Source organism: Quercus robur, chromosome 4 (genome assembly GCF_932294415.1).
Source record: "Quercus robur chromosome 4, dhQueRobu3.1, whole genome shotgun sequence".
Lineage (NCBI taxonomy): Eukaryota > Viridiplantae > Streptophyta > Magnoliopsida > Fagales > Fagaceae > Quercus > Quercus robur.
Window position 1 is genome coordinate 2,510,098 of NC_065537.1, and position 11,475 is coordinate 2,521,572.

The window sequence follows — 11,475 nt, forward strand, 5'->3', positions numbered from 1 at the left end:
GTGTCCTCCCAGGTCTCTTCATCGGTCTCCAAGCCTCCAAGCTTCTTCACCCTTAAAATCCTTACAAAACTATTCAGCCACATTCCAAACTTACATCTTGCCTTCATTTCCATCCACCATGGTAAGTCCTCCATAACAACTCAACCATCCATATCCGGATTCTTCACCAACCTAGGCACCTAATTACTGAAATATCTCCATTCAATAAATACTTGGAAAGCATAGAAAGGAATTGTAAATGTATCGAAGTACAAATTCTCAAATTATAATTTATGCTTCTCAAACCAGACAAGGTTTAAGACATTATCCTTTTTTTTATTTAAAAAAAAAAAATCCTTCCAACGTTACTAGGTTAATAATTATTATAATTTACAAAAAGGCTAATTGTTGGTTCATCTGAATGAAATCCAATAGTCATGGATTCTGAAAGCAAATTCTCATCAATGCCTCTAGCAAAGCATATCTTTAGTCTTTGCACAACACTCTGGCCAAACTAAATATCATTTGCTGTAGTATATTAAAATGCAATATCAAGATCAAGACGATGAGATCCAATTTAGACACAGGCTAGGATGTGGAGGATACTTTGGCAGTGTGGTGGAGGCTTTGATGGGTTGAACGTACTAAAACCGACGAGGACGTGGGTGGATAGTCATCAACAGTGAGCAAGTCTTGCATGTGACGCTGACGAAGAGACTTTGGGAGGAGGTGGATGGTCACTTGAATGATTTGGTGTTTTAAGTGATTTTAAAGATTCTAATGAATTCTTTAATCTTAATATCCGACCTGTTTTCTTAACATAAATGAATTTGACATGTTAAGTTATTATTTTAATTGCCCATATGACATTATGCCACATCAAATGTAGTGAGTTTATTAAAATTGAATTTTATAATATTTTAATTTTAAAAAATGCCATATCAATTAAAAATATGTCAAGTCACTATTTTGTTAGCCACATAAGCAATAACATTAATGGCAGTTAACAAAAGGATCAATAATACTCATTATTGAAACTTAAGGGACTAATAGCACTCACTTAGAACTTAAGGGACTAATTGTGCTCATAGGATAAATTTCAAGGACCAATATTGTCATTTCACCTTAATTTTTCCTAAAATGTGTAGTTCATTTGTTATAATTTATTAATAAAGAGTTATACCGAATATAATATGTATCCATTTCAATAATAATAATAATAATAATAATAATAATGTATGTATGTATTTGTCTTCCTTGCCTAATTGTTTCTTTAATCTCTTCTCAAAAAAGAAATTATTTCTTTAATATAGTTTCAAAAATAGATATCTTCCATTGTACTAAACTTGAAATTGCATATCTATAAGTTGGTACTTCTCCAAACATTCAACTGCTTCTAAATCTGTGCTAGTAGTTGGGTGGCAAAAAAGATCCGGTACCAATTATCTCCCTCGTTATAGGCCTATTTTAAGTAAATATTTATCCTTGTTCTCTCCCCACCCCCCAGGGCCCCCCTTAAAAAAAAAGGGGTAAATCTTTATCCGCCCACCCAATTAATGGGTTAAATGGGTAAAGAATTATTGGGTGGCCCAATTAAATGAGCATTAATGGGCTGATGGATACCCATCTTATTATTATTATTATTATCTTGTTAAGTCTAAACCCTAACTATCGACATCGTATTTTGTCCACTCCTAAGTTTTGTGAAGTATTTTGATTTTAATCCAAATGACTATAAGTGGCATTTTTTTATCAAAATTATCAAAGATTGAGTAAATGGAATCAATTTAAGTCGATTGGATGAGATGAGATAAAATAGTAGTAATAGCAGGAAAGAGAAGATAGAAGTATTCCTCCTTTGCTTCTCATGGTTAGTCTTTGGTTATAAAGGTGTGATGGCGCTGGGTGCGATGGAAATTACTCAATGATATAATGATTATATGTGAGGATTGAGGAGGATATGAATAGTCAATATTTGATTGTTAGTGAACAAATTAAGAATGATGCCGACAATGAGAAGGAAATTTTGGATGCATGTGACAGCATGTCACATCAATTTGTAAAGGATATGACTTGAGTAAAATATGTGCGTAATACTTTTTTTTTTTTTTTTTTTTTTTTTAAGATAGAATTTCTATTCTCACATAATCTAAGTATATATGTGTGAAACTTCTTCCTAGACACTTAAATCTTAGCTCTTACCCCCTATACCCCACAAGCACTTATACTTATGGAGTGATCACCGCATCAAAGGTGCGCGATGGTAAATATGTAATTCTTCTAGCATTGTTTGATAAAGTATCATAATTAGTCAAGTCAATATTTTTCATCTACTACTTAATGACATAGAAAATTTGATGCATCAAAAGATTAGGCATTAAACTGACATATTTTAAAATATTAGGGATCAATTTGACACATATGATAGACGTTAGGATCAAAAGATAATTTCTTCAAAATTATTTTTGACATCTTAGAAATCTCTCTAGAGGCCCATTCTAGACAGGACAATTTTTCAGTTTCAAACTGCTTCCATTCACTAGTAATAATAATGAAATTAACAAGAAGTGCAAGTGATTAAATAAGATCAATTGTTTTATGTGTAGCATGCTATAAGGGACCCATATAATGAAGATGAGCCGACTTTCTAATGAAGACATGGGTTCTGGCACTTAACCTAATCATACTTTGGTTTACACATTTGAAAACTGAGGGCCTAAAAAATAGGCCACCGGATCATTGTCAAAATAAGTGACGACATTGGCTTGTGTAGAGAGGGAAAATTCCCGACCTATCACAAGCTGACACATCACATTACCAAGTCCACAAAATACAGCCAATTACAGAACACCATGTATTGCTGCTAGGTTTTGCTATCACTATTCAGAAGCCAACAGAAATTTGCCAAGTGTCATGCAAGAGCCAATCACGCAGCAGCGCACGTGTAAGCGATGACTCAAGCAGCCTCGCACGTGTAAGCGATGACTCAAGCAGCCTCGCACGTGTAAGCGATGACTCAAGTAGCCTCGCACGTGTAAGCGATGACTCAAGCAACTTCGCATGTGTAAGCGATGACTCAAGCGGACCAATCAAGCTGTGACATGTGTCACCAATCAAGCTCCGCCACGTGTCGCTCACCCACCCCAAAACTCCTATAAATAGAAGCCTTCCTGAGACATTTAGGAGGACCAGGATTCAGAAGTGAAAAAGCTCTGCTGGAATCAAGCCCTGAAGCCTCCAGGAACTTCAAGAACTTCAACCCCAAAATCAAAGAACATTCGAAGCAGAATCATCCTGATCATCTGCCTAGATCCTAAAGTTCACGGGAATCAAGCTCAAAGGTCCGAAAACATCATCAAATCACAAATCAGTGAAGTTCTACGGATTCAAGTCTCCAAAGCCTCGAAGAACTTCCACCACAAATCTTCAAATACAAAGAACATTCAAAGCAGAATCATCCAAACTATCTGCCTAGATCTCAAAGTTCACTGGAATCAAGCTCAAAAGCCTCTAGAAACCTCAAACAACCACAAATCAGCGAAGCTCCACGGATTCAAGCCTCTAAAGCACCGAAGAACTTCCACCACAAACCTTCGAAGACGAAGAACACACGAAGAACACACGAAGAACACACGAAGAACACAAAAGAACACAAAGAACAAAGGATTTCTAAACAAGCTCATAGCCAGAGATTCATTGCAATTCCGTTTCAGTAATCTTCGATCCATCCCTCAACCAAATTAAAGGATATTTTGTGTTCAAGTCAAATCCACATTACCATAAATCTAATCAATAAGTTTTGCAAGGAGATCGAATCAGAGGATCACTCTTTTGTAATTCCAGAGAATTGTACCACACAATCATCAATACAAATTCGCATTTGTGAAACTATTTTACTTGTTTGATTTATTTCGAACTAGAAATTTAGTCGCTTACAAATTCTGGCACGCCCGGTGGGACATCTCTGCCTCTCATCTCATTCTCCTTCAAAGAAAGAAATCAACATCATCTTGCTGCCTACTTCAATGGCTTGTAGCAAGAACATTCAAGCTTCAACAATAGCTGCTTCAACTAAACTTGGTACGACTACCACCAACGACTGCATTGGTGTAATCAATTGTAGCCAACCCAAAGCAAACAATCAACTTCAATATCAAACAACCAAGGAAGCCAAGGTCCAGACAATCATCTCCTTAAACCCTCTTACAAGAAACAAGGTCGTCAACAAGGACGTCTCCACCTTGGAACACCTCAAGTATGGGGGCAAATCCCCTTCTTCCTACACAAGAAGTTGGTCGCACGATTTCTCTCCCATCAAAGGGAACCCAAAAGATGAGATTTCACGTGCTCACATCAAATCACTTTCTTCTCCATCATCTTGGGAAGTTGTGTCAGTCATGATGACTAACACCTCTACCATGGAAGAAAAGATGGCTGAAATGGAACAAAGAGTTGTCCTTCTCACAAAAGCACTTGAAGATAAGGACCTCCAAATTGCAACTTTGATGAACAAGCTCGAAGTGCAAGATCTTGGTGAATCAAGCCATGGTCATAAATTCACATCTACGAAAGATGACGAAGGGAGAGAAATTGAAAACACTCCCCGACGAGAACAATCTACTTCGGTTGCTTCGTTGTCAGTCCAACAATTACAAGACATGATAACAAATACCATCCGAGCACAATATGGAGGTTCTTCTACAAGTTCTCTCACATATTCAAAACCTTACACAAAGCGCATCGACAACATGAGAATGCCAAATGGGTATCAACCTCCCAAGTTCTTGCAGTTCGATGGCAAAGGAAATCCTAAGCAACACATTGCTCACTTTGTAGAAACTTGCGAGAACGCAAGGACTCAAGGAGGCCTCTTTGTAAAGCAGTTTGTCCGTTCACTAAAGGGGAATGCCTTTGATTGGTATACAGACATAGAGCCCGAGTCAATCGATAGCTGGGAACAACTTGAAAGGGAGTTTCTTAATCGATTCTACAGCACACGACGCACGGTAAGCATGATGGAGCTTACCAATACTAAACAGTGGAAGGATGAGCCCGTCGTTGATTATATCAATCGGTGGCGTTCCTTGAGTCTAGATTGCAAGGATAGACTTACTGAAATATCTGCTATAGAGATGTGCATCCAAGGCATGCATTGGGGACTTCTTTACATCCTTCAAGGAGTAAAGCCTCGAACATTTGAAGAGTTGGCAACTCGTGCGCATGACATGGAATTAAGTATTTCCAGCCATGGGAATACGAAACCTCCCGTACCTGAAGAAAGGAAAGAAAGACGGGAAATAAGGAAAAACGACAGGAATGCAAAAAGTAATATCAAAGACTCAATGAATGTCGATCCTGCCCCAGTCAAAATTTCAACAAGAAATGTGAAGGCCAATGAAAAGAGGCCCGAAGGAGGTCAACAGCGTGAGACGCGTCGCTCATCACTTAAGGAGTGGGAACAAAAAGTCTATCCTTTCCTAGACGCTGATATGCCTGAAATGTTAGAACAACTGCTCAAATTGAAATTAATTGAATTGCCAGAATGCAAACGACCGGAAGAGATGAGAAAAGTTAATGACCCGAACTATTGTAAGTATCATCGCATCATAAGTCATCCAATCCAAAAATGCTTTGTTCTTAAAGAACTCATCATGAAGCTGGCCAAGGAAAGGAAAATCGACTTGGATTTTAATGATGTTGCTCAGTCAAACCTTGTCACATTTTCTTGTGGGTTACCTAGTTCCATGTCTCCAACTACTAAGCAAGGGGCAAATACCACGCTCATCCATTTTGGTTCTTTGGAACCGGTTCAAGTTCAGCTCTCACAAAAAGCACCTGATTATAATTCAAATGATGATAAAAGGTCAACGATGGATGAGGAAGAAGGTTGGACGATAGTTACTCGCAAGAGATGGAAGAAGAAACGAGCATTCCCTCTTCATTTGATCACCCGAGAGTCCAGAAGAGCACAAAACCAGATTCAGCCTTGGTCAAAAAGAATGAGTGATAAGAGGCAAGGGAAACTGGGAACAAAAGTGTATGAAGATTCAGCACGACTCCAAAAATCTCGAAAGCTCATCACATTGGAAGAATTCTTCCCCAGAAAATTCTTTCAAAATGACTCAGCCGAGGCCGTCCACACAATTTCTCGTTGCGAAACCCAGGACGAAAAAGAGGACGTTGACCATGGTGATCCAAAAGAGACCATGTCATCCTTGGAGGAACTCCAATCTCAGGTCGATGAAGTTGAACCCTTGCAATCCTCCACATCACCAAAAGAAGTGCTCACCCAAGCTCTTGAGGAGCCAGAGATATACGCCCCTCATACCAATACGCTTCAACAAACACAGGGATGTTACGCATGCTCTCCAGATTTAACTTTCACTGATGAGGATCTATTGTTAGGCTCTAAGCCCCACAATCGCCCACTCTATGTCTCTGGTTATGCTCGTGAACAAAGGATCGAGCGTATCCTTGTGGATGGAGGTTCAGCCGTTAACATACTTCCAAAAATGACCATGAAACGACTGGGTTTTACTATGGAAGAATTATCACACAGTCGTTTGGTCATCCAAGGTTTTAATCAAGGAGGACAACGTGCAATCGGCGTGATCCACCTAGAATTATCCATTGGGGAATTGAAAAGCAACGTCTTGTTCCACGTCATTGATACTAGGACGACCTACAACATGTTGTTAGGACGTCCTTGGATCCATGAAAATGGAATAGTGCCATCAACTTTGCATCAATGCTTCAAGTTCTTTCAAAATGGAATAAAAAAGGTCGATGCCGATTTAAAGCCTTTTGCAGAAACCGAAGCTCATTTTGCTGATGCAAAATTCTATGCAAAAGAAGACATTTCTAGCGAGGTTCTTCCAGTTGAGATCCCGTCTATGAAAAGTAAACAGGATGAAAAGGAGCATGTTAAATTCATCGCCAAAAAGGACATTTCTTCCCCAAAGAAAGGCCCAGAGCCCTTCCTCCGGTATATACCATTATCACATCGCAAAAATGGACAATCACCATTCGCAGAATGCCTTCAATCTACAAAAGACAGGGGAAGACCTGCAAAGCTCACGATGGAGGATGTAGCCATATTGAAAGAAAATCATGTCATGCCTTTAACTTCATCCACAAACCCTTTGCCCTCGAAGCCATTAAATGGATTCGTGAGATCTTCGCAAAGTCCGATAGAGCATGGTATTCTACCAAGTGAGCGGACGAAAGAATGGTTCGACCCAAAGGCATATAGGCTGTTAGCCAAAGCAGGCTACGATTTCTCAAAACAAGAAGACTTAGGGAAGCTAATTCCAGAAGCCACCGGAGAAAAGATGCATGGCCTTAGCAAAACACAAAGGAAAATGCGGCTTGAAGGGCATGAAATTCATATCCCAAAGACCGGATTAGGTTATACTCCCAAACAACCAGCTCAGATATGGATCAAGAAAAGAAGCGATCCTTCGAGTTCCCAATACATAACGGTGGAGGTCGGCGAAAGTTCAAATCAAAGAGAAAACCATTCTTCACCCCATGTCTCAGTGTTTGATCGCATCGAGGCCTTGTCATCACGAATCACAGTGTTCGACAGGTTAAATACAACTTGTTTAACACCAAATCGGGACACTCTTGCTTGTAAATCAGTCTTTGATCGATTGGGGGCAACGAAAAGGCCTATTGATAGTCATTCTCAAAGTTCAATAAACTTTGACGTTCAAGGGGAGAAGAAAGCCAATGATGAGATCCGCAGTAGCATTCCTTCACGCATGAAACGTAACTGTACCTTGGAGATCAACACTGAAGGATCGCTCAAAGTCAAAAGACGAACGATTGTACATACAAGTCAGTCACCCGTCCATGATGAGGAGATTGAAGAGGTATCATCCTCGTTTCATATTACAATAGAAGAGGGTACACTGTTAGATGCCGAAGCAACCAATGAAGAGGTCGATGAAGCTCCTCCAGCCTTGGAAGATGGAGGACAAGCTACAGTTGATGAACTTAAAGAGATCAATTTAGGAACTGTTGAAGAACCCCGGCCAACTTTCATCAGTGCGCTTCTTACCCCTGAAGAAGAAGAAGAATACCTCAAGCTCCTAGTAGAGTACAAAGATGTGTTCGCTTGGACTTACAAGGAAATGCCTGGGCTCAATCCGAGTATTGCTCTACACCATTTGGCAGTAAAGAAAGGCGTGCGCCCAGTCAAACAAGCTCAAAGACGGTTTCGGCCAGAGCTTATCCCTCAAATAGAAACCGAGGTCAATAAGCTCATTGAAGCAGGCTTCATTCGTGAAGTGCAGTACCCGGAATGGATTGCTAACATCGTCCCTGTCAAGAAGAAGAATGGACAAATCCGAGTGTGCGTTGACTTTCGTGATTTGAACAATGCATGTCCCAAAGATGATTTTCCATTACCCATCACTGAGGTCATGGTTGATGCCACTACCGGACATGAAGCTTTATCTTTCATGGATGGATCTTCGGGTTACAACCAAATTCGAATGAATCCTAAGGATGAGCAGCTTACAGCTTTCCGTACCCCTAAGGGAATTTACTGTTACAAAGTGATGCCTTTTGGACTAAAGAATGCTGGTGCTACTTATCAACGGGCCATGCAGAAGATCTTTGATAATGTACTTCATAAATACGTGGAGTGTTATGTCGATGATTTGGTGGTTAAAACAAAAAGGAGGGAAGACCATCTGGCAGATCTACGATCCGTGTTCACCCGTTTGAGAAAGTATCAGCTTAAGATGAACCCCCGCAAATGCGCTTTTGGCGTAACATCTGGAAAATTTCTTGGTTTCATTGTGAGGCACCGCGGTATTGAAATTGACCAGTCCAAAATTGAAGCAATCCAGAAAATGCCAGAGCCCAAGAATCTGCGAGAACTTAGAGGCTTGCAGGGAAAACTGGCCTACATACGACGATTTATCTCGAATTTGGCTGGTCGATGTCAACCTTTCAATAGATTGATGAAGAAGGATGTGCACTTTGAATGGGATGAGGCTTGCAGCAATGCTTTTGCACGCATCAAAAGATACTTACTTAATCCTCCAGTTTTAGGTGCTCCTATCCCAGGAAAGCCTTTGGTGCTGTATATTGCGGCCCAAGAAAAGTCTCTAGGTGCTCTTATGGCGCAGGAAAATAAAGAGGGGAAAGAAAGAGCCCTTTATTATCTAAGTCGAACTCTCAATGGGGCTGAATTAAATTATTCTCCTATCGAAAAGATGTGCCTCGTTCTTTTCTTTGCCATAGACAAACTGGAGCACTACATGCAAGCATATACAGTCCGTTTGATAGCAAAGGCGGATCCGATCAAATATGTCCTCTCCAGGCCAGTGGTTTCAGGTCGTATAGCTCGATGGGCAGTCTTGCTACAACAATATGACCTTGCATACATTCCACAAAAAGCTGTCAAAGGACAAGCATTGGCAGATTTCTTAGCTGATCACCCAGTTCCATCTGATTGGGAGTTCTCCGATGATTTCCCGGATGAAGATGTGTTTTACATTGAAGAAATGCCACCATGGATTATGCTTTTCGATGGGGCTGCACGTCGAGAAGGAGCGGGGGCAGGTGTAGTGTTTGTTTCTCCACAAAGACAAATACTTCTGTACTCGTTCTCATTAAGCGAACTTTGCTCTAACAATGTAGCTGAATATCAAGCATTGATTATTGGTCTACAAATGGCCATTGAGATGGGCATAACTCAGCTTGAGATCTTTGGGGATTCCAAATTAATTATCAACCAAATCTTGGAGCAATATGACGTCAAGAAAGAAGACCTCATCCCCTATTGCAAATATGCGAAGAAATTACTAGCAAACTTTGAGGCCATCACATTGGAGCATATACCAAGGAAGGAGAATAGACAGGCCGATGCTTTAGCTAATTTGGCTACTGCCTTAGCATTATCCCAAGAAGAGACAACCAAAGTCGCTATTTCCCAAAGGTGGGTGGTACCTCTCGTGGTTGAAGAAGAAGAAGAAGAGCAAGCCAACATCATTTCTGTATGCCTTGTCGAAAAAGAAGATTGGCGACAAGTGATCATTGAATACCTTCAACATGGAAGACTCCCGGATGATAAACGCCACAGAACTGAAATTCGGCGGAGGGCTGCTCGATTCATTTACTATAAAGACACTCTCTTCCGCCGTTCATTTGATGGATTGTTTCTCCGTTGCTTAGGAGAGGAGGAGGCTAAACAAGCCTTAGAGGAGGCTCATTCTGGCATATGCGGCGCACATCAGTCAGGTCCTAAGTTACACTATAGGATCAAACGAATGGGTTACTATTGGCCTACAATGGTGCAAGATTCCATGGAATGCGCTAAGAAGTGCGAAGCTTGTCAATATCACGCAAACTTCATCCATCAACCGCCAGAACCTCTACACCCAACTGTAGCTTCTTGGCCTTTTGATGCATGGGGTCTTGATGCGATAGGGCCATTACCAAAGTCATCCGGTGGCCACTTGTACATCTTGGCCACAACTGACTACTTCTCAAAATGGGCGGAAGCTGTACCCCTTAGGGAAGTGAAGAAAGAAACGGTGGTCAATTTCATTCGAACTCATTTGATCTATCGGTATGGTGTCCCTCGGTATATCATAACTGATAATGGCAAACCATTCTACAATAGGCTGATGACAGAGCTATGCGAGAAGTTTGAATTTAAACAATACAACTCTTCCATGTACAATGCCCCGGCAAATGGACTAGCTGAAGCGTTTAACAAAACACTTGGCAGTTTGTTGAAAAAAGTGGTATCCAAGACAAAGCGAGACTGGCATGAAAGAATCGGAGAAGCATTATGGGCATATCGAACAACATTTCGAACGCCTACTCAAGCAACGCCATATTCTCTTGTCTACGGAGTTGAAGCCGTCCTTCCTTTAGAACGCCAAATCCCATCATTACGGATTGCCATTCAAGAAGGATTGACTGGAGAAGAAAATGCCAAGCTCAGGTTGCAAGAATTAGAGGCACTTGATGAAAAAAGGCTTGAGGCCCAACAACGCCTTGAATGCTATCAAGCTCGTCTTTCAAGCGCATTCAATAAAAGGGTCAAACCACGATCATTCCAAGTTGGTGACTTAGTCCTCGCCGTTCGAAGACCTATCATCACAACTCATCGTACAGGCAATAAGTTCACTTCAAAATGGGATGGACCTTATGTTGTGCAAGAAGTCTACACCAATGGAGCTTACAAGTTGATTGATAATGATGGTGTAAGGATCGGCCCCATCAATGGGAAGTTCCTTAAACGCTTCTATGCTTGAAAACCATGTATTGCTCCTCGGTAAGAGCTTAAACTACCCACTGTAGCGCTGCAAGAGTACATGATGTCTTCCCATTACCCTTCAAAGCGTACCAATAAAGAGAAATTAATCTCACTCCATGTCAACAATTGCGAGTGTGGCGTAGCGGTTGGACGCCCGTGTCACCCTTGAGGCCATCTCGGGTTCGATCAGTGGTGATACCCACTATTACACACTG

At 40.8% G+C, this 11,475-nt stretch overlaps 1 protein-coding gene across 1 annotated transcript; it reads left to right on the forward strand.

Moving 5' to 3' along the window:
• The first annotated feature begins 4,004 nt into the window (after positions 1-4,004).
• On the forward strand, positions 4,005-11,258 carry LOC126720238 (uncharacterized). Its single transcript, XM_050422555.1, has one exon. The coding sequence runs from the start codon at positions 4,005-4,007 to the stop codon at positions 11,256-11,258; it is 7,254 nt and encodes a 2,417-aa protein (XP_050278512.1).
• Positions 11,259-11,475: the final 217 nt, after the last annotated feature.